The 21,875-nt window shown below is 46.1% G+C and overlaps 2 protein-coding genes across 4 annotated transcripts; both read right to left on the bottom strand.

Moving 5' to 3' along the window:
- Positions 1-148: 148 nt before the first annotated feature.
- Positions 149-3,870, bottom strand: cldn11b (claudin 11b). Its single transcript, XM_069666901.1, has 3 exons — positions 3,645-3,870; positions 2,670-2,834; positions 149-1,623 (listed from the first exon to the last, which is right to left on the bottom strand). Exons 1-3 carry the CDS (start codon positions 3,868-3,870, stop codon positions 1,364-1,366), a joined length of 651 nt encoding a protein of 216 aa, XP_069523002.1. The 3' UTR covers positions 149-1,363.
- Positions 3,871-4,622: 752 nt separating this feature from the next.
- Positions 4,623-21,645, bottom strand: LOC138595575 (polyhomeotic-like protein 3). 3 transcript variants are annotated; one of them, XM_069666877.1, is made up of 12 exons: positions 21,149-21,645; positions 16,227-16,887; positions 14,891-15,043; positions 13,465-13,563; positions 13,006-13,213; positions 10,114-11,334; positions 8,901-9,241; positions 8,646-8,811; positions 8,085-8,196; positions 7,575-7,695; positions 6,525-6,846; positions 4,623-5,387 (listed from the first exon to the last, which is right to left on the bottom strand). In XM_069666877.1, exons 2-12 carry the CDS (start codon positions 16,866-16,868, stop codon positions 5,233-5,235), a joined length of 3,540 nt encoding a protein of 1,179 aa, XP_069522978.1. In that variant the 5' UTR covers positions 16,869-16,887; positions 21,149-21,645; the 3' UTR covers positions 4,623-5,232. The 3 variants fall into 3 exon arrangements, with proteins under 3 accessions (XP_069522978.1, XP_069522977.1, XP_069522979.1); XM_069666876.1 differs by having other exon boundaries at positions 12,991-13,213; XM_069666878.1 differs by lacking the exon at positions 13,465-13,563 and having other exon boundaries at positions 12,991-13,213.
- Between the last annotated feature and the right edge of the window lie 230 nt (positions 21,646-21,875).

The following is a 21,875-nucleotide window of genomic DNA, read 5'->3' on the forward strand; positions in this document are numbered from 1 at the left end:
GTTTCAGTGTCTGCAGCTACAAACTGTGTTAACGTGTGAACAGACGGGCGTTTCACTTTTATGTCTTAGGAATAAATGTCTCTTTTTGAGTGAAATTATTTAAACTGAGACTTTAATTAATTCAAATAGTTTATTTTTTTTAGCACCATCCAAAAACCTTACAATACAGGTACACTTTGATACACATTAGTGATTATACTGAAATATGCAAAGTGAGATAACAAGAGCAGATCATTTCAACAAAAAAATGTGAATTCTCTGAGCTTCGGGTAATACTTTAGAAATGTGTTCATGCTGTTTAAGGAATAATAATCATCACAAGAACATTGATCACAAAATCTTAAATGAGACAAAAGTTATCTTTTTTCAAATCATGAAAAATCAAAAAGGAAACAGAATGAAACAAAACTAAAAGTGTAAAGAGCAGAAATACTCGTGTCGGCCTGTAAAACTGATCCTCGTTAGTTTAAAGCTGTTAATGTCGCATTTCCACGGCTACTTTCGGGAACCTTTTCCAGGAACTCCGGAGTGCACGAGCACCACAGGGACCAGGGTCTTAATTAGGTTCTGGGGACATGATTCTGCCCCCAGCAAGACTTTACATTAAGGGGTAGTACTTTACAGAAGTGCAGGAACTTTGGGGGCTGGGGCTTGCAACGCTAAATAATCTGATTTACTGGAGTACCTGCAACTTTTCACTTTAAAAACTCTGAAGCCTCGAACCTGCATGTTTTTTGTCGATAGTGCTTTGACACGTTCACGGAGCAAGAGATGACAACCAAATCCCGGCCCTTTAAAGCACTTTATTTAAATCACTGAACAAACAGGATGCTATTGATCTGCTGTCGTTCCGAAAAAGTATGCGTAAAACAGCAGGCGCTTATTGTGTCTGGAATCTTTTGGAATAATTCAACTTACATTTCCGAGTCTTTAGACCGCAGTGGAAACGCACAAAACAGCCGGCTCAAGGAACATTTGAGTGTCTTGAAAAATAGTTCCTGGGACTAAAAGTTCCTGGTACCTTTGGTGGAAATGCGACTTAAGGTTGTTGTTTTTGCACGAGTTGAATTACAGGCAAACATATCATCTGAGTGCAGAACTCTAGCTTATCGAAATTGAGCAAATTCAGTGAAAATACAATAAAAACTGCTCTCTCTGCTCTGCTTAACGATGTTTTATTAAAGTTCTACCTCAGAGGACGTTTAAGTGACTCCTGGCTGCCCTTGAGCAAGGCACTAAACCCCTACATGTACGACCCTACTCACATATTGAAAAATCACTTGAAGTTAAAAGTAAACAGAAAGATTCATGTTTGATTATAAAGATCTACAGTCTGTTAAAAGACGAACAGAGAGGCGGATCTTCACACTCGTGCACTCTTGGCGTGGTTGGCGGGGGGGTCCAGCGGCGTGGCCGTGCCCCGCTGTCTGGAGTAGTAGAAGCTGTTGTCCCTGCTCGGGGTCCCGGGGTCGGTGCTGTGGCAGCACAAGATCACGGAGCCGCCCAGGAGACAGAGGGCGGAGCCGACCCAGCCGGCGTACAACGAGAACCCGAACGACATGAGACCATCCTCTTGGTGAGCGCCGATCGGGAACCAGACGGTGGATATGATGCCACACACAGCTGGGACAGACGGGACAGGAGATACAGAGGAGGTATTAAAGACCTGAGTGAAACAGTATGGGAAACATTTGAAGTAACATCTGGGTCTGAAGCACCGTTTGCAGGAGTTTCTGTACGTCTGGACCCATCTGGCTGCCTGTCCCTGAGGCTGCTGACAGGAAGTACCTCTCTTCCCACAGGAAGCAGGCCAGTCTGACAGATAAACCCAGTCAGGATGAGGCCTGGTCGGACAGACCCTGACCCTCCTTCCACCCCCTCCTCCCTCCTGCAAGAGCTGGGAAAGACCCGACCGACGTGCATCCTCAAACGACCGTCCTCGAAAACCAAAATAAGTTCACAAAATCCAAACTAACCAAAACTCCAGTTTCCTTCTATAAAAACTATCCTCCAAAGCAAAACCAGCCTCTTGTTTCAAACTGAAGCCAAAGCAGAAGTGCCTTTGATCTTTTTAATGTCCAGCAGGGGGCGACTCCTGAGGAAACGGTCCTGCTTCTCTCTTGATGTATTCCCTCAGTAAACATGTTCCTAATGAGTTCATGGTCTCAGTCTCTAGTTTCAAGTCTTCTTCAACACAGCATGATGTTCATTTAGTCACTGATGCTCCCATTGAGAGTCACACAGACCAGAAAGCAGGGGAGGGTTTAGGGCGGGGCTACCTGTGATTGATTGTCGCTGCCGTGCAAAATGTCTTGTTCAGCTCTGCTCCTACTGTGAGGAGTTGGATACAAGTACATTTTGTTTACAGTCTGTTTCGCACCAGCTAAAATTGTGATTTGCCCTTTGCTAACCAAGCAAATACTGTTTCCCCAGCGTGTCTTTGAGTACCACAGGGGGGCGCCGAGATGCTTTAAGATATTTTATGTGCATAGAAAAGTGTCAAAGACAAATAATATAATTCCAATATTTACAAAAACTCGAAATTAGACCTCTCGAATAGAATATCAAGGTGTTGACCCCATTAACAAATATCAAAGTCAAGTATGCACCTGTCAGCAGGGATGAGTGTGTGTGTGTGTGTGTGTGTGTGTGTGTGTCTGTGTCCTCACCCATCAGGATGAAGAGCACGCCTCCCACCCTCGCGCGGCGCTGCTTGACGGCGGAGTTGTCATTCTGCAGCCGGACGCAGGGCATCGACATGAGCACGAGCAGCATCGCGGGGAGACCGAGCAGACATGCGCAGATCATCAGAGCGCGGGACGTCTGGACGTAGGCTGAGAGAGAGAGGGGGGGGGGTTATAACTGCAGTATGTGTTTGCTTATCTCGGGCAGTCTCTGTCAGACATTTACAGTCAGGAATGCGCTCACACACTCACACATGCGCAGTCAGAGCTGGAGGAATATTTAGATCCTGAGCTAAAGTAAAAGTACTCGTCCCACACTGTAAAAAAATACAGGTAAAAGTCCTGCATTCAAAGCCTTCCTTAAGTAAAAGAATGTGTCAGATAAACTCCGTTAAAGTAAAAAGTCAAACTAACAGTGCGGTGAACTGTATCCCTGTCAGGCTCTCTCTGTAACATATGATGTGTCAGGATTAATGACATATATTTCAACATCATCACATTTTGTTTGTTTGTATCTCTAAAAGCAGAAACACAGCCCTGTTTACAGCTTTGTGCCAGTACATTTCATAGCTAATCCAGCGAAGGGTTAAATAGTTTATTAAGTTTAAGAATTAAACATAGTAATGTTTAATCGTTTAGTTTATCAGAAACATTTAAAATCAACACATTTGGACCGAAAGGTTTAAAAAAAGATCATTTGAAAAGCAACTTAAATTGTCAGAAAAATGTTTAGAAAAGTAAAATATTTGCCTTTGAGATTTTTTGGAGTGTAGCTAAAAAGTTCATCACAAGTTACAAGTTACACATTACATTAGTACTTAAGTACAGCCCAAGAGTTAATGTTCTGCACTCCATCTGTGCGCACTGAGAGCCAAAGCAAAGAAAGTACAAATACTAAACACTCCTTTAAGTACTTCAGGTATGTGATGTGATGTGATGTGATGTGAGTGTCTGTCTCACCGGGCAGGGTGAGGATCTGGTTGAGGGCCACGCAGTGATAGAGCGCGGGGGAGATCACGCACTCTGCCCACAGTCCCCGCGAGCCCAGCTCCTCCATGCGGACGCACGTGGCCACCGTGTAGTCGCAGGTTCGGACCCAGTCGTTGGTGGCCGTGGCGACGATGATGCCGACCCAGCCCGCGCAGCTCGCCGCGCTGCCGGTGATCTGCCTGCACATGTGCGCCATGGAGCAGCCGTGCGTTTTTACGCGCTCAACTCCAAAAGACAAAATCTCTATTTCTTACAAATGCGGGATTTTTCAAAAGAGTTTACAGTGTTTAACTTTTTCTACTTTTTCTCTTGTCAGTTTTATGATTTATAAAGTTTTGTTTATTGTTCCAGAGAATGAAAAGGTCGTTAAAAACGCTCAGTAGTTTCCTTCTCTGCTCGGTTAAAGTAATATTTCAGTAAAATCGCGAAAGCTCTCTGCAGTCTTCACTAAAAAACAAAAAAAGTTTTTCCAAAAATGAATTTTAGATCAGAAAAAGTAGAAAATTCAAAAGTTATCCTGCTGCGTCCCGTCAGCGCGTCTCGAGCTGATCAGCAGAAAAACGCCTAGAATAAGATTTATCATCGGGTGTGGTGAAAAATACCCATCAGTGCAAACTCTGAGCCAATCAGAGCGCGTGTGAGATCCTAACCAAAACCAGACATGGACAGACAGACAGACAGACTCAAAAGAGAAAATAAAAAACATAAATCCATCAGAGCAGCAGATACCGACTGACCTGTGCGCATGCGCACATTAGATGTTTTCTATCTGGAAAAGTATCCGGAAGGAACTTTATGGTATGAATTCAAAACATTTATCCTCATAAAACACAGACTTAGTCTTCAGGAGCACTCACCTGCCTCGCTGTGGCCCCCTGCTGGTCTCCATCCTGCCGAACGACCTCATCTCATTCAAACAACATCAAACATCATTTTGATTATTTATTCATTTATTAAATAATTTCAAGCAGGATACCATAAAAATGTGACGATTAAAGACACCAGTCTCTACCCTGATAGTGACTTTTTTTAATCCACAGACATGTTTCTGTCCAGAATATAGTGATATAAAACATTAAACTTTCATTAATCACTTACAAAGTCTACGTTTCATCGTTATTATTATTGTTTTTTTACACACACTGGTTATGTTAGCTACTGGATAGATTTGTCATTGACGTCACGTTCTAAAAAAACTAAATAGACAAATTTTATATATTAAATGTTCAAAATCCTTCATGAAATAGCTTCAAATGTACACTCTCCAGCTGCATGTAAAATGTACACAAAGTTACAAAACCCCCCCGCTCTCCTGCTACAGTCAGAGGACCGAACGGATCAAACGTCCTCTGGTGTCTTCACGCTTCTTCCACCTCCTCTAAGGCCACTCCTCGATTTAAAATCTCATAAATTACCTTCAACTCTTTTTGTGACTTTGTTCTGTCATCCTTGGTGTCAGCTTTTGTTTTTCCAAACAACTAATTCGCCTTCAATTTTCCCAAATCTTTTTCTCCGGTTTTCCTTCTACGTCTCTTTTGTCGTCCGTCTGTTTGTCCGCTCACTGGTTCTTCAGCGAGTTGATGTGAGCGCAGATCTTGAGAGCTGGTCCCAATTTGATGTTCATGCTGGTCATCAGGTGGTCCTCGGTCAGCAGCAGCAGAGCCTGGCCGTCGATCTCCTGCAGCCGGAAAGCCTCGGCCACGTCGCTGCAGCCTGGAACAGGTCATCACAGAGAGAGGAGTTAAAGGGGAACTGCTATATTTTTAAGGCTCTCTATATATTTTTATTTCTTAATAAGAGGAACAAAAATTGTTGCACCGGGACAAGGTGCCGCGAATAACGGGAATACGCACATTTATAAGCCACCTCGTGTAACGGAGCGTCTGCTTCGATCATCCCGCCGACATGATCTGTGACGGCAGCAGCGTCGCGTGTTCGCAGTTTACAGGCAGGTCCTGCGATGCGACTATTGCACATGCGCACATACAGCAAATTGTTCAGCCCTCTATCGCTAACTGCTGGCCACACAGGAAGCTGTGAGAAGTTGGCCGTCGCTCACAGAGGCTGCATCATCATCAGGGGAAAGCCTGTGGGTTCTGAGATTGGTGTGGATGTCGCCTTAAAAGCTGCACAAAATCCAGCTTCCAATAACGTGACAAAGATGATGTTTACGGACACAAAATATTCCAGGTTTTGCAAATACTTGGATCGTCTAGATGCATAAGGAAAATAAATATTCCACTAGTCTTCCTGTTTGCCTGAAGGAGGTGATGCTCTGATTAACTCGGGACATGCAATCTTTAGGCTGGTCGACCGACTGACACAGCTGAGATATAATTCAGAATGCAATGAAAGCACGTCCACACGATGAGCCTGTATCAGCAGATCACACACAATGCAACGTTCAGAATGAGGCCTAACTCAGAAGATCCAAATGGAAGAGTCTGTTTACGTGAGCTGAAACAAATCTGAGAAATCGCAGTTTATTTTGACACAATAAAATCGTCCGTCTGAACCTTCGGATTTGCACCGAGTCGAGTTTGGGAATGAGACCCGAGCTTCACTGTGTTTTGTTTTCCCTGCACAGTGATGTCGCTCACACTGACAGCTTGTGGTTAGAAGTATGTGCGTTACCTCAGCCTGCGGTTAATCTCATCGTTTTGTGAAATACTTAATTGAATGAGAATCCCCCCCCCCCCCCGTCATCTGCTGACGATTACGACGCTTCAGTGTTTTAATAAATCAAACTGACGTCTTTAACGGAGGCTGCCAGATTTAAAGAAGCTCCACATGTGAGGCATTTGTTTTATCTCTTCCTGTGTGTGTGTGTGTGTGTGTGTGACTGTTTACCTGGCAGGGTGTGTATGAAGGCGGTCACCTCCTCCACGCTCCACTGGGAGGGGGCGGGTTTGAACGTGGTCGTGGGCGTAGAGGACGTGAGGGCGGGTGCGGACGCCCTCCTCGCTCTCCGTGCCGCCCGGCGCTCCATCCTGCCTGCCATGGCAACAGCAGGATCCTCCTCCCCACCCTCGTCTTCTTCCTCCTCCTCCTCTCCTCCTGCCTCCATGTCCTCTTCCTCCTCCTCCTCCTCCTCTTCTTCCTCCTCTTCTGCAGCCGCTGCCTTCTCCTTTCCCTCCTTCTCTCGCCGACCGGCGCTCCAGAGGTCACGAGGCTGGAGAGAGATGTGAGAAAAAAAGAATGCTGAACATGGCGGTTCAGGTGAGACGGATGAGTTCATCCTTAATTTTAATATATGAGGATGCAGGCTCTTCAAACTACTCCATTACCGTACTCCAATGAATTTAAAAGTCCTTCAAATCTTACCAAAATAAAAGTAGGTGAGAATAATCGTCTACATATTCTTTTAACATCAAAGATAAAAATACTTCGGCTGCTGTACGGAAGCCCAGAGAGGCAAAATTAAAATTCTAGTGATCCATTTTTGAAGTCGACTGATCTAAATCGTTTCCTTTTCTGTGTTTATGATTTAAGAACTTGTATTTTTTGCCTGGATGATCTTCTAAAGTTCTTTTGGATCATTTCATTAAGTTCGGTTGTTTTTCATATTTAAATATATGTGGAAAAAGTTTGAGTAGCTTTTAAAAAAAAAGTTTGCTATGATGTTTTCTTTAAGTTAGTTTTTTATTCGTGCCATCCGGTAAAATAAAAGTCTTAGCAGGTGTAATACTCGTTTTGGCCACAAGAGGCTGAAGTTCAACTGGACGTCAGCTTTGGAGAAGAACACTGAACTAAGCTTCTAAGTTTAACACATTTTGCCTGTCCATTTCTTACTGAGATATAACTCATCTATTGAACACAAAGTTAAGTATTTTAGCTCGCCTAAATAAATGGGAACAGTTAGATTGACAGCTAATGATTCTGGGAGTTGAGGGTCCCTACCAGCCGCAGTAACAGAGGTTTTCCAGGAACTGACTCCGCCCTGTTCAGCACTGGGCGGGGCCTCTCTGACCGGCTGCCTGCACTCAGAGCCCGCAGACGCTTCGTCAGACGAACGTTGAACCTGGAGAAGAAGGGAAGAGAGAGGGAGAGGAAGGGTCGAGAGAGGGAGAAGAAGGGTCGAGAGAGGGAGAGGAAGGGCAGACAGAGGGAGAGGGAGGGCAGACAGAGGGAGAAGAAGGGCAGACAGAGGGAGAAGAAGGGCAGACAGAGGGAGAAGAAGGGCAGACAGAGGGAGAGGGAGGGCAGAGAGGGGGAGAAACGTTTGATTCACACTCATATCTGCTCCTAACACCTGTGTGTGTCTACACCGGCCACACACCACATCCTGTCAGCACCGCCGCTGTGACAGCAACACCTTTATGAACAACCTTGCCTCTCAGAAACAACGTCTTTAGGTCACACAGAACAAAGGTTGCTTTGTGCGTTGGAGCCAATGAAATGAGGTCTCACCCGCGTGCACAGGAAGTGGAGCAGAAGCGCTTGGACCGCATGAAGTTGTGCGCGTGACCTCTCTTCCCACAGAACTGACAGTGCAGCACCGTCCTGTCCCTGTGGGCCGACCCTGTATGTGTGAGACAAACAAATTCAACTGGGTTTCATTTCAGAGCAGTTCAAGCTGCACAAGGCTGTTGTTGGTCGCTCGGGACAGTAGAGGTAACGTCTGTCTGTGGTTAAAACAATCCTCTTCCTCTGTAACTAAAAGGTCTATCTCTGTAGGGATCCTTTCTGTCATGTTGTCACACACTTAGAATAACAATCTGAGCCTGTCGGTGGAAACAACAAGAACTTTTAGTGGACGACCTTTGACCCATCAAGGATTATGTTGCAGCTGTTACAGCCTGTTTCACTGCTGCAGGATGAACATCTACTGGAGACATTCAAGAACCTACTGATCGTTTACACCTAAATATCAGTTAACATATGTTATAGTTTGTTGTTACCAACAGTCCAAAGCCTCACAAACACCACTTCTAATTACTGATGAATCATTTGAGCTCTATAGACTCTTACTGTTCTCCTGGTCGTCCATGTCTCCAGCCTCCTCCTCCTCTGACTCTGTGGAGTGCTCAGCCTTTTTCACTGTGTCCATCACAGGCGACGCTGCCTTCCCATTGGTCCCGTTCACTTCCTGTGGTTTGGTCACCTGCTCTGGAACCAGGAGGGACGAGCGGTTCACCTGCAGGATAGAAAAAAGGTACTTAAATACAAGTACTGAGATGGTTTGTAACTGTGTGTGTGTGTGTGTGTGTGTGTGTGTGTCCGTACAGGAAATGGCTGCAGCCCCTCCTGTATAACGAATCCCTCCACCAGGTGAGTGAGAACCTGTTGTCCCTCGGGCCACACCCTCGGCTCCCAGGGACTGCTCAGCGATTGGCTGAAGCTGTCGGACTCGTCTTCTGATTGGCCGAGGGGCTCTGTCTGGGTTTCAGCTCCGGTAAGTTGCTGCGACTCCTCGGCCGCTTTGTCGACCTTCTCCGTGTCGCGCTGTGATAGGCTGAGGTCGGTCGGGTGGGCGGTCTGAGCGGGGAGGAGGGGAGGGGGGTTCTCTGCCGAGGGGGTGATGAAGGGCGAGGAGGGGGGAGACTGAGAGGAGAGGCTGGACAGTGCTGCGAGGAAAGAGAGTGATCACAGTGAGACACACAGACAAGTTTGTTCTGATTTTTTAAGCTCTTAAATGCTTATGGTAAAATCTTTTGAAACGTCAAGGTAAGAAAAATTGAGTAGGGATGCAAAATATTGGACTTTTATGCCGTAAATTCCAACTCTTTTTTCCGGTTTCGATACCGATATATTAGGCTCATGTTTTTTGCAGAGAACATCAAGTCTCCCCTGTAGTGGAGTTGATTATCATGCCTACTCTTATTGTAGTGACCAAAAACTCTTCTTGCACCCTTCTTCACGCCTAACAGAAGAGGCGTACGAAAGGTCACACGTCTGATCGCTCACATTTCTGAGCGCACCTGAATGCAGCATCCCCCCGAAACACGGCAGTGAGGGAGACATGCCCGGACTTGTTTACTGCACCTACTACAGAGACATCAGTGATCGCAGACGGGCTCTTTTTATCGTGTGTGCGTCCGTGAATATTTAAGTTTGATGTTTATGTTACTCTCTGTTAGCGTCGGCTTTGGCCGCGAGTGTATTTTCGGCGTGTTTGATGTTAAGTCGGTAAAATGAGGAGAGTGTGAGCTAACTGTTAGCTAGCTAAGAGCTGTGAAATTGGTTTAACTTGTTCATCAGCTCGAGTTTCTGTGACTTGTCTTTATTTGTATATTGTTGATAACTCTGCGCAGGCAGTGCGCACACACTTGTGCCGAGTTAATGTCATAGCATTACGTGAAGCTTTTCAGGGAGTCGTCGAGCATTTAGGCAGAATTGAAGCGTTGTTTTATCGGCAGAAAATATATATATATACACACTATATATATATATATATGCCGATAATGTCGTGCATCCCTAGACGTGGGGTTGGAGGTACCTGACTGGTTGTCGGACTGCGTTGACATGTTCTCACAGAAGTCCTCCTGGCCGACCGGCTGGAGATCCCGATGAGACTCTGGTAGCCTCTGACTGTGGACAGAGACCTCTGGGACTGGAGCTGGTATTGGTAATGTTACTGGGACTGGAGCTGGTACTGGTAATGTTACTGGGACTGGAGCTGGTACTGGTAATGTCACTGGGACTGAAGCTGGGGTCTGGACTGGGAGAGGAGCTGGAGCTGTAGTGAGACCCAGGATGGGTTTCAGCTCCACGACGGAGTCTTTAGCGGTATCAGGCGTTGGGATTGGATCCTTGTTCTGGTACTGTTGGAGAATCTGACTGCTCAGGTTCTCAGACTGGTCCATAGCGGTCTCTCCTTCCTGTTCCTCCTCCACCTTTTTCTCCTCACCTCTTTCTGCCCTCCCTCTGTTACTCTCACCCTCCTCTGTTACTTCCATGTCTTCTTCCCCTCTGCCTCTTTCTACTTCCTGTATCTGTTTCTGACTGACGAGGCTTACTTCCTTCTCTGGTGAAAGCCTGGCTTTCTCCTCCTTCTCTTTCTCTCTTTGGTCGTCTTTCTGCACCTTTAGGTCCTTCACAACACCCCCGTCCTCTCTGATTCCTTGTCTCACCCCTCGTGGTCTCTCTCGCTGCTCCTTGCTCTCCTTCATCTCTCCTTTCTGGGTCAGAGTTTGTGTTTGATGACTCGCCTGATTCGGAGGAGACGCAGGACTCAGGAGGGATGGAGGCGAGGACAGAGGAGAGGTGTTTTTTGGCAATTTTGGGTTCAGAGGAAGAGGAAGCATGTCTTCACCGCTCAGAGTCCTCTTTGATTGGCCGGACAGCTCAGGAGACTCTATGATTTGAGGAGGCGACTGCACAGTGTGGGTGTACGTGCCAGGTTGTGCCTGGCGGCCCGAGGAGAGGGCGATGATTTGCAGCTGCCTCGCTGCAGAAGGCGAGCGCTCGAAATGGGAAGAAACAGACATGGGGTTGGTCACGGATAATGAGCCGTGCTGTGATTGGCCGGGCCCGAGCATGGTTTGAGTTAATGGACATCTCTTCGGCCCGGTCAGCGGCCTGCCGATGGAGGCCTGACTGGCGGGGGCAGCAGCGATCGGGTGGAAGGTTGAGGTTTGCCGTGGCGAGGACGCTCTGTGACCGTTTGGAGAGTGAAGTCTGGGTCTCAGAGGGACGGCTCGGACCGGAGAGTACAGAGCTGTAGGAGGAGAGGGAGAGAGAGAGGAAGAGGAGAGAGCAGTGATTAATCCTCCAAAAAGTTCTTCTTGTTGACTGACGGGCTCAGATTGTTATTCTAAGTGTGTGACAACATGACAGAAAGGATCCCTACAGAGATAGACCTTTGTGTTACAGAGGAAGATGATTTATTTTAACCAGGAACAGCTGTTACGTTGCTCCCCTCAAAGAAACCAGACTCCATTGACAAAACAGTGATTTTACTATGCAGGTAAGTTACTTGTCTACACTTGTGTAGATCTGTTTTTTTGTGTCACAGATGCTGAGCTGGATCTAAAACTGGCCTGTTAATACACCAACGCCACACAGTGACACAAATAAACTAACTGATTGCAGCAGTGGTAGATCATAGACTCTTTTTTTTCTGACTGCTTTTGTCAATGGAGTCTGGTGTTTTTGAACGGAATGATATTACCGCCGTTTCTGGTTTCAGAAAAAGCCATGAACTTTGTTTTTTTTTGTTTGTTTTTTTTTAAAGGTGATGCACCCACAGGTGGATCCAGCAGTCATGGAGACACTAAACCCCCAGCTGCTCGGCTGTAATCTGCTCTGAGACCAACCCTGAAACACCTGAGGCTTCTCTGACAGCTCCCAGGGACAGACTCTGATTCAGGGTGTTGGCAGCAAGCGTCTCCTCTTTCATCACCTTCATCTTAATGTTCACTTCATACCTGTTGCTTTATGTTTGATCCCCACAGGTTGTCTTTACGAGGTTTTCATTTTGCTGATAAAACTGGAGGATTGAAAAAATGTAAAAGCAGCAAATCTGAATATTCCTCTCCCACACTTTTTGCTGTAGGTTAGCGTTAACCTCCTGACCGGTTAGAGCGAGAAAAGGGAGCCTCATTATTTAATTGTCCGATACTTAAAGAAAAACACATCTAAGGAATCATTTTAATTTGCAGAAATACTTATTTTTGCTTTCTGTTCTGGTAATCATCTCCCACCCTCTTTGGATTTGACTTGAGACATGACGCTAGCTGAGCGGTCGCTGACTATGCGATCACTGCTACCCCTGTTTGTTAATTCCATCCATCATCTATTCCTCTGGTAGGAGGCGAGGATGAACAAATGAAAACATTCGATGTAAACATCACAGACTGCCTTCGTCACGATGATGTACTTTTGTTTCAGTCAGATTATGGCTGATGAACACTGCACAGCGTAAAAACGCAGCCGAATAACTGTTATGTTTCCCTGTGTTGGACTCTTCACTGCAGAATGTCACGTCACGTTCGGTGGCATGTTAATCTCTCTTGTATGTTTCAGGAGCCCCAGGTTGCTGCTGAATTTATATGCGGCCTTGTTTGCACATTTTTCGGGTGCAATAATGACATCATCAACACAACTTTTCTATACTTTGAATGATAAAAAAGAGTTCATAACTAACTTTACTTTAATCACTTTATTTTGGACCAATTTAAAGATAATGTTTTAAATGCAGTTTAGATTTTCTTTTACTGTTCTGATATATTTGCAGACTTTTCTGCCCTCCCCAACATCCCTGGCCGTGTAGATATTCCTGCAGTTCACTCGTGTTTAACAAAGCTCAATATAAACCCTGAATAAAGCCCAGAGGGTGATTAAAGTCGTGCACCATTATCACGTGAATAGTTACCCGTCTGGGACCTACTTGGCGGGGGCACGGAGAGGTGGCGACTGGGCGTGGTCAGGCTCTCCGTTGCCGTGGTGCTGGGCTGCGGCCGCGGTCTGAGAGGGGGGAAGAGGGGGGCGTGAGGGCGAGAGAGGGGAGGCGGGGCTGAGGAGGGGGGCTTGAGGCGGAGGGAGGGGGGGATGGTGAGGGTCCCGGGGGGAGGAGGCCTCAGGGTGAGACTCTGGAGCTGGAGAGGAGAGGGGGAGACAGAAAGAGAGATGCTCAGTTAGATCTAAAAAACATTCTTTGTTTTTCTGCTAAACCCCTCCCCCAAACAGGTGATTGTCCAATCACAGCCTTGCAACAGTCACTAATGCTACTTTTATATGGAGCTGCAGTAAGACAAGCATTTCAAAAAAACAACATAAAAAGTTTAAGGAAGGGAGGCAAATATTCAAACATGCACACAGGAAAAGTCAAATTAGCTCGGCTCCTCACCTGAGCGGAGGCAGGGTTGGAGGAAGTAGGAGAGGAGGAGGAAGAGGAGGAGGAGGAAGAGGAGGACAGGGCAGGTCGCATAGCAGACGTAAGAATCAGCTGCAGGAGGAAAAGGAGAGACGGGAAAGAAAAGCAGAGCACAAACAGAGGAGGAAGCAGAAAGAGGAGAGCAGGAGTTAAAGGAGCACACTGAAGCACTGAAGATAAATATGTTTGTGTGTGAGTGTCTGAAACCTCTGCGCTGAATAAAACCACTTTTTATTTCATTCATTCGTTCTTCAAAAGGCTCGGTTATGTCCTTAAATGTGGCAGCTGTAGTTTGTTTCATGGAAACATGAGGGAACAGAACTATTTACTGCGGCGGATTAACACACTTGGTACTCTCCCTTCTCTCGGGTTGTTTTACTCACTCCTATTTTTACACTTATAGTATAATAAGTATAATAAGTAGGATTTTTTCTTTGCATTTTGTCAACAACACATTCAGACTGAGCCCCTCCTCCTGGGCTCTTCGTCACCAGAAGCTCACGCTCACTCTCTCGTGCGAGAAGACGCCCACCCCGCTGAGCTAACACCGACAGCATCACGGTTACTGATGCGCTAGCATGCTAACCGCTGGTTAGCTTGTCCTACCCGGATTGAGGCACCTACCTGTCCAACAGAAAGAAGGCCAACTCTGCATCGCTCTTTCACCTGGTGAATGAGGCCCAGTTGCTAATTTGAACCACGCCCACACTCACCTGTACGCTGTGATTGGCTCAGGGAACCACGACAGCGCCCCTCCTGAAAACGTCCCGTGCAAAACAAAACAACAGAATAGATGCAGAGGGAAGGGTCTCACAAGGGTCTGCACACACACTCGCCAACACACATGTAAAGAGGCCCAGAAGTGATGATTTATATTATATTATATTTGTAGTCTATATTCTATTTTAATTTTATTTTTCTAGGAAAATCCTACTTATTATACCCTTAACTTGTTTCTTTTTATTTACAGTATTTTATTGTTGTTGTTTTCTTTGTTCTAGTTTTTTACAGACACAGCAGAGATTCCCTCCTTTAGAACTACAGTCATTTAAAAGGTGCATTTCAAGAGATTTATCCTGAAGCATGACATTTACATATGAAAACATTGTTAACATTATTATTACTTTTATTTTCTAATCATACAAAAGCATCTGTGTATTTTGCAGATGTCTTCTCTCTTCTGTTTTTCTTGTTTTTTCTCATCAAACCCCTGATACACATGTCTGTTTTCAGCGTCTGTATTTCCTACATACCCTGAATGTATCATCCCTGTTGCTCTCCCTTCATATGTAATTTAAATACTGGTTATCTCTCTGCTCGGCTCTCCCTCTGCTGTCAGCAGCCAATGGGATTGGACGTCTAAATGTAAATGTGGGTTTGTGTGTGTTTCTATGTTTACCATCTGAGCTCTAAGCAGCACCTGGTCTTGGCCAGACCCTTTGAGACCTTTCCCCAGGAGCAAGGTCTGCTGGGATACCCTCTGCCTGACAGGGGACGGGCTCTGATTGGCTCGCACAAGACCAGGTGTGCCCACAGGATGAGTCTGTGATACCTGGATGGAGAGGAGAGGTAAGGAGGGAGGGTGGGAGAAGGAGAGGAGAGGAGAGGATAGGAGAGAAGAGGAGAGGAACGGAAAGGAGAGATGAGGAGGAAAGGAGAGACGGGAGAGAAGTGGAGAGGAGAGGAAAGGCGAGGAGAGAAGGAGAGACGGGAGAGCAGAGGAGAAGAGAGGAAGGGAAAGGAGAGAAGGAGAGAAGGGAGAGCAGAGGAGAAGAGAGGAAGGGAAAGGAGAGAAGAAGAGGGGAGGAGGAGAATTAAGAAAATGACGAAGAGGAAAGGAGAGAAGCAGAGGAGAGGAACAGAAAGGAGAGAAGGAGAGGTGACAGAGAAAGCAGAGGAAAGGAGAGAAGGAGAGGAGAGGAAAGGAGAAGAGAGAAGGAGAGCAGAGGAGAGGAGAGGGTAAATGAGAGGAGAGGAAAGAAGAGGAGGAGAGGAGCAAATCAGGAACAGCATTTGATCAAGAACATCTTCTTGTTACATTTCCTAGAAAAGCAAGACAGTATGTGTAATGATTGTGTGTGTGTGTGTGTGTGTGTGTGTGTGCGTGTGTGTGTGTGTGTGTGTGTGTGTGTGTGTGTAATGATTGTGTGTGTGTGTGTGTGTGTGTGTGTGTGTGTGTGTGTGTGTGTGTGTGATGATTGTGTGTGTGTGTAATGATTGTGTGTGTGTGTGTGTGTGTGTGTGTGTGTGTGCGTGTGTGTGTGTGTGCGTGTGTGTGTGTGTGTGTGTGTGTGTGTGTGTGTGCGTGCGTGCGTGTGTGTGTGTGTGTGTGTGTGTGTGTGTGTGTGTGTGTGTGTGCGTGCGTGTGTGTGTGCGTGTGTGTGTGTGTGTGTGTGTGTGTGTGTGTTCCTCTATGGAGTAAAGAGACCCTGTGCTCCAAGTTCAATTTGAAGGTTTACCCTGATCACTGCTGACCTTTAAACGCAGGTAACAGCTGATCAAGAAGCTTAAACACACACCGTGTGTAGGTGAGACAGTTCCTGCTCGGTGGGTCAGAGTTTGTCTGCGTTGACTGTTCGAGGTTACAGTTTCACATCCTCGGCCTCAGGTTACACGTCTCCGGCCTCGTTTGCTTTGTGAATAAACGTCTAGCTGAACCCCGACCACATGTGGTCGTGTCACGTGATCATACAGTTTTAAGGGGGGCTTCTAATGATAATACGTGTGTGAGTTACCTGTCGGCCAGGTGGACTGGCTGGTGTGTGAAAGGGCGTGATGGGTGTGGAGGTCGAGGCGGACACAGGCCTTGTGTTCCCGTTGGTCAGGCTGGTGGAGGTCTTGGTGGACGTGGCGGTGCTGCTATGCATTGCAGAAGAAGAAGAAGACGAAGAAGAAGAAGAAGAGAGGAGTGGCGAAGTGGTGCTGGCTACAACAGGAGAGGAAGAGGAGGAGGAGGAGGAGGGGGAGGAAGGAGGGAGAAAAGAGGAGGAGGAGGTTTGTTTGGTGGGAGATGTTTTGGAGACGCCCGCCGGGGAGGGAAGAATTGGGCGAGAGTATGTGCGGAGGGCAGGGGCGGCAGTGGAGGTGAGTTTAGGGGGAGCAGGGACGAGGACGTGGGGAGATGGAGCTGACGCCACCTTTGGGATGTGAGTCGTGGTGATGGAGGGAGCAGGGGTGAGAGGGGGAGGAGGGGAGGAGGTGGTGGGCGTCAGCGTGGGGACAGGGGAGTCCAGGAGCATGGGGTTGGGGGTGAGCCGGGGAGGGGTGGGGGTCGTAGGAGTGGAGGGGTCGGCCGTGGTGGGGGAAGTCTGAGGGCTGTTTCCATTGGTGGCCTCTCCGTGTTCTGATTGGCTCTGACGTAGCAGCTCCCGGTCCATCCTTCAATGCTGTAGCACACTGCAAGAGACAGACAGATAATCAAGACATTAGCCTTTGACCTTTGACCTTTTGGGTGTAAAGATGTCATCACTTCATTATCTAAACTGGGGCCTGAAAAGCTACAATCAAAACACTGTAACAAGCTGCTAACTACACGACCCTCTGATACGTCTGCTGCTGATTTAAATCTGGGTCTAACGAGGCTCAGACATGTTTCCTGTACTGCCGACCATACCTGAGACTTCACACCCTCATACATCACCTGAGACTTCACACCCTCATACATCATCTGAGACTTCACACCCTCATACATCACCTGAGACTTCACACCCTCATACATCACCTGAGACTTCACACCCTCATACATCATCTGAGACTTCACACCCTCATACATAAAGGCTTTGAGGTCAAAGTCACAGACTATGAGATTTTTCAAAGACGAAGATTTGGTTTTTACAAGACTTCTACTAAATTCCTATTGAGATTATCTGTCTCACATCCTTAAGCCCAGTTCAGATCGATGATTCGCAAAGCAACAAAACGGTTTCAGAATGTTGCAGAGAAAGTTGCAGCGGTGTGAGCTGGTTAGTTGCAGAGCGTCTGAAGCCGTTGTCTGGAGTTGCAGAAGATTTGACTTGTCAAATCTCCAAATGCAGTTTTAGAACTGAATGATGTCGCTATTTCACTTCAGCCAATCAGGAAGCTGCATAAATTGGCGTAGGCACCCTGTCTCTGGCGCTGCAGTCGCCAAAGACGCTCCAGATCTTCTCTTTCCAAACTCTCTGTCTTCGCCGTTTATTAATCAGTGTTACAGCTAACACTGTGAGCATGTCGCTGTCACTGTCATCCACTTCTTTTATAACGATAACAGAAATCCAGCTAGTTAATTCATGTTAACTAACGTTAAAGTATTAACGCAGAAGTAGTGGGGTATGTCAGTGCGTCGTTGCTATGGAGATGGTCAGCTGTGTCATTGTTGCTTTGATGTGAACGCTCAGATGTCAGAGGATTCTTTTGGCAGTTGCATCCAGTCTCGTTGCGAATCATTGCTCTGAACTGGCCTTTACCGTCTCTGCTGAGAGTCGTTCATGCAAAACAGAACCAGGAAGCAACAGGTAAACAAAACATAGCAAAATGGTAGCGGCTGATGCAACACCATCGCGTCCTACAACTTGTAAAGTCTGGAAGCATTTCAGCCTCAATGCTGTAAACAAAAAGGATCGCCTGCAGCATCTGTAAAGCCGACCTCGCTTATCACGCGAGCACGTTGAGCATCTGAAGAGAAGGCACGATGCGGTCGATATGATGTATTTTTTATATCAGCACTTTGTCTGTCGTTGGTTTTAAATGGGCAAAAACTTGATGTTGGATTTTTTTATTGATCTGTTGTATCAGAAGGAAACATCAGGATAAATCCTATTTTTGGATGAAGAACTCATAGTTATTGTCTTTATTGTTACTCTTCCTCCTAAAGCTAAATAAGAGCCATTAAGTCATTGTGCAATTCATTATCTGATTAGTCAATAATTGATGACTCGTCGAATATAAAATAGTCGTTAGTTGGAGCTCTAATAAAGGGCTTGCAGGACACTAACGAGGCATTGTCTCCTTCTACTTCACCAGCTCACCGTGGCTGACCGCTGCTGCACTAACACCTTCTGCTAACAGCAAGCAAGCGTCCGACCATCGTGCCACACAGAGTGAGAACACTGGTTTCCTGCTTCCTGTTTGGTGCTGGAGAGAGCGCTCTTATTGGTTGTTGATGATGTTCTTATTGCAGAGTAAAAACGTATGATAACGTCAAGATGAAAGAAAGACTGAATTAGTTTCTTTGACCACCTCACACCAAACGATCCGGATGGAAGGAACGCCACAACTCCACCGACACTGGGACAAAAAGTACATTTGCTTCTAACCCCTTTATTTTCCTTTTTCTACGTTAAAACAAAAACTACACTAAAATTTCAGAGCGCACCTCCAACTGTACCTTTCCTGGCCCTCTGCAGACTGACACTCGACACCGTCACTATCCACCTCAGCCGTGTGTTTTGCATTAGAGCCATGGCAGCAGCTAATGTGACCCGACGCTGCAGAGACGAGTGAAAACTCATCCTACAGGGAGCTACAGTACCGACTCTGACATGATGCAGACTTCTATTTATCTCCTGAAGCCACTGCAGGTATATGATTAGGGGTTTCTGTCACGTATGGAGAAAAAGCACCAAAAATACTTCAATGTCAGCTTCTCTAGGTCATCAAGTGAGGTTTAATTTCATATCTTTGAGTTTGGATCGTTGATCTGACAAAGTATGCAAGTCAAAACATCTCATTTGGCTCGGCAAAAATGAAATTTATTGACAATTCATCGACCAGATAATCAGCCGATTAGTCAGGAAAATATAAAGATGAACTGATGATGAAAAAAGAAATAAGCTGCAGCCCTCCTCTCTTCCAGAACGTTCTCACTGTGAGGTGTAGTGTCTCGGTGTAATCAGAACGATATTTATCTTACAATATAATCGTTTGAAAACATATTTAGAGACATGTTGAGATCCACTGTGAGATTTCTGATGTTATAAACTAAAAAAAGTTCACTACGGCGGCCTCAAAGGGACATAAACAAACACTGCACTATAACATCAGATCCCACCAACTGAATAAGACACAAACATTTAGATGCAAAGATGATTCGTCATTTAAAAATGAAGTTTTAAAGATATTGTGACTTCTCCTCCATGTGTTTTATACAGCGTGTCTGTTGGGCTCTTACGTCATTGATCGGGAGGGCCTTTCACTTTGTTTAGGCCGTAAGCTGCTATCGTTAGAGTCGACCGATGCGTGATTTTTGGGGCTGATGCCGATTCCGGTATTAGTGAGTAAAAAATTCCCGGTCTGCTGCGTCTGCTGCCCTGCTCAGCTGTGATGTGCACTTTGCCAGCGATAGGGACGGTCCTCATTTCCCATCATGCCTGCCGCCCAGTGCTGACTGAGAAGTTTGTTAAGTTTGCAGTTTTATGTTCCAAAACACAAGTGATCATTTCTGTTAGTGTTTCAGAACATATGTTCTGCATATGTTGGTAATTGTCATCTTTGTGCTGGTTTATAGTTGTAACCACGAGTGAGGAGGCTGTCACATTTCTTCAGCTGCATTTTGTATAAAGCGCTATGGGTCAGGTCCACATGTCGAAATATAATTATAACTAATTAAAACTATAATTACAGCGCCTCCTGCCTGTTAACACACATTCTGACACTGCCTTACACTTTTACAGGCATCTTATAATGTTTTATTTTTTGCAAAATTTCATATATTAACATTGGATCATATCGGAGGATATATTTACCAATACCAATATATCTCCAATAAACAAATATCGGCCTAGTGATATATCGGTCGGGCTCTAGCTATAATATATTTATAAATGGATTTAAAGTGTGTTGTAATCAATTAATAGCTTACAGAGAAAGTTTCACGCTCAGATTTGCAAAGAATTCCTCCTTAAATGCGGCATCAGATTATTCTTGTAGTAAACCGAATATCTTTTTAAAAACAACAATGACAAACTCACCAAAGCCCGCGGTGACTTCTTCAAATTCAAAAACTAGTTTCTATGCTGAAAAGATAAAAGAAATCAGAAAATCATCACATCTGAAGTTAATTTTTGATCTTTGTGCTCTACAAACACCTGCAGCTTATTGATTATAAGCAAAACTGCTGCAAGATAATTTCTGTGCATTACCTAATTAACAACCGTCCAACTGAGACTGCTTTGTAATCACTGTATAGAGATTTTGTCAAGTCATGATCAACAGAAAATGAGTTCCATGCACAAAGAGGAAAGCCCAAATGTCACTAATGCACTCTACGTTATTTCACAGTTCAGCTGCCACACATGAAGATGGGCGCAAACTCGGCGAAAATCGTATTAATAGCAGGTTTCTGGTTCAAATGGGCTCCCAGTCTGCAGCCTGAACTCAGCTAATTTCACGCAACATCACCACGCAAGCAGGTGCCACTCCACGCACGGCGGGCTGATGCTGACATCTGGCCCGCAGCCTGTTAACTGCACCAAGCAGCCTCACTGTATTCACACACGCTAACGATGACAGTAATGAGTCACAGTTCAGGTCGGTGACAGTTAGGCCAGAGATCATGCATGTGACTATCAAAAAAAAAAAAAGATGGAGACAGGCCTTCACAGAGCAGAAGTCTCACGATAAAAACATTTTGAGAAACTGTCATGTCCGCGTGCTGCGTAAAGCTCGTTCCGTCACCTACCCCCTGATATCCGCGTCGTCCAGCAGGTTATTCCCGGTGTCGTCCATCCGAGAGAGACCGCATGTTTATAAAGTCTGTTGCTGTTATCTGATGAACGGGTCTGGGCTTCGACAGGCTGAAATGGGCGTGTTAGAAGCCTCACTTCCTCGTCTGACAGCGCAGGAGCTGCTGTGGAGTGCGCGTCACCCTCCCCGGATAATAAATTCAGCAGCCTCACCTCTGATTATCTGCGTTTAGCCCCCGCAGAGAGGCAAAAACGCAAAGTTACAATGTAAAGCAGGCCCGTGTGTGTTGTGCATGGGCTTGTGTGTGTCGCACTTTGATTAGGGTTTCAGCACAACCCGGGGCTTTTCCCGCGGAGCAGTCCGTAAATCCAGCATCCGGAGGGGTTACGTTGCCAGCCCGTTCCCCGGTGAACCACCAGAGTCACACCTGCCGGGTCTACGATGGGAATCAGCCGGGCTCGGGGCCCCTGTGTAGCGGCTGCGAGGGGCCTGGTTAGTCCGCTGGTGGAGAAATGCAATGGAAGGCAGATTTCACAGGGAGGCAGAGGCGAGACAGCACCACTCAGAGCTCAGGAGGACCGCGAAGACGCACATACACACAACCAGGCTGCAGCATGCACAGTGCACGAGGTGATGCAGTGGAATAACGCAGTTTCTCAGGTGTAGTGGTTCAATAAATATTCAGATTCAAGAATAAAGCCTCCATTTAACGTGTTGCATTC

Source organism: Semicossyphus pulcher, unplaced genomic scaffold (genome assembly GCF_022749685.1).
Source record: "Semicossyphus pulcher isolate SPU_LCO1_2020_fin unplaced genomic scaffold, fSemPul1.0.p SCAF_18, whole genome shotgun sequence".
Taxonomy (NCBI): domain Eukaryota; kingdom Metazoa; phylum Chordata; class Actinopteri; order Labriformes; family Labridae; genus Semicossyphus; species Semicossyphus pulcher.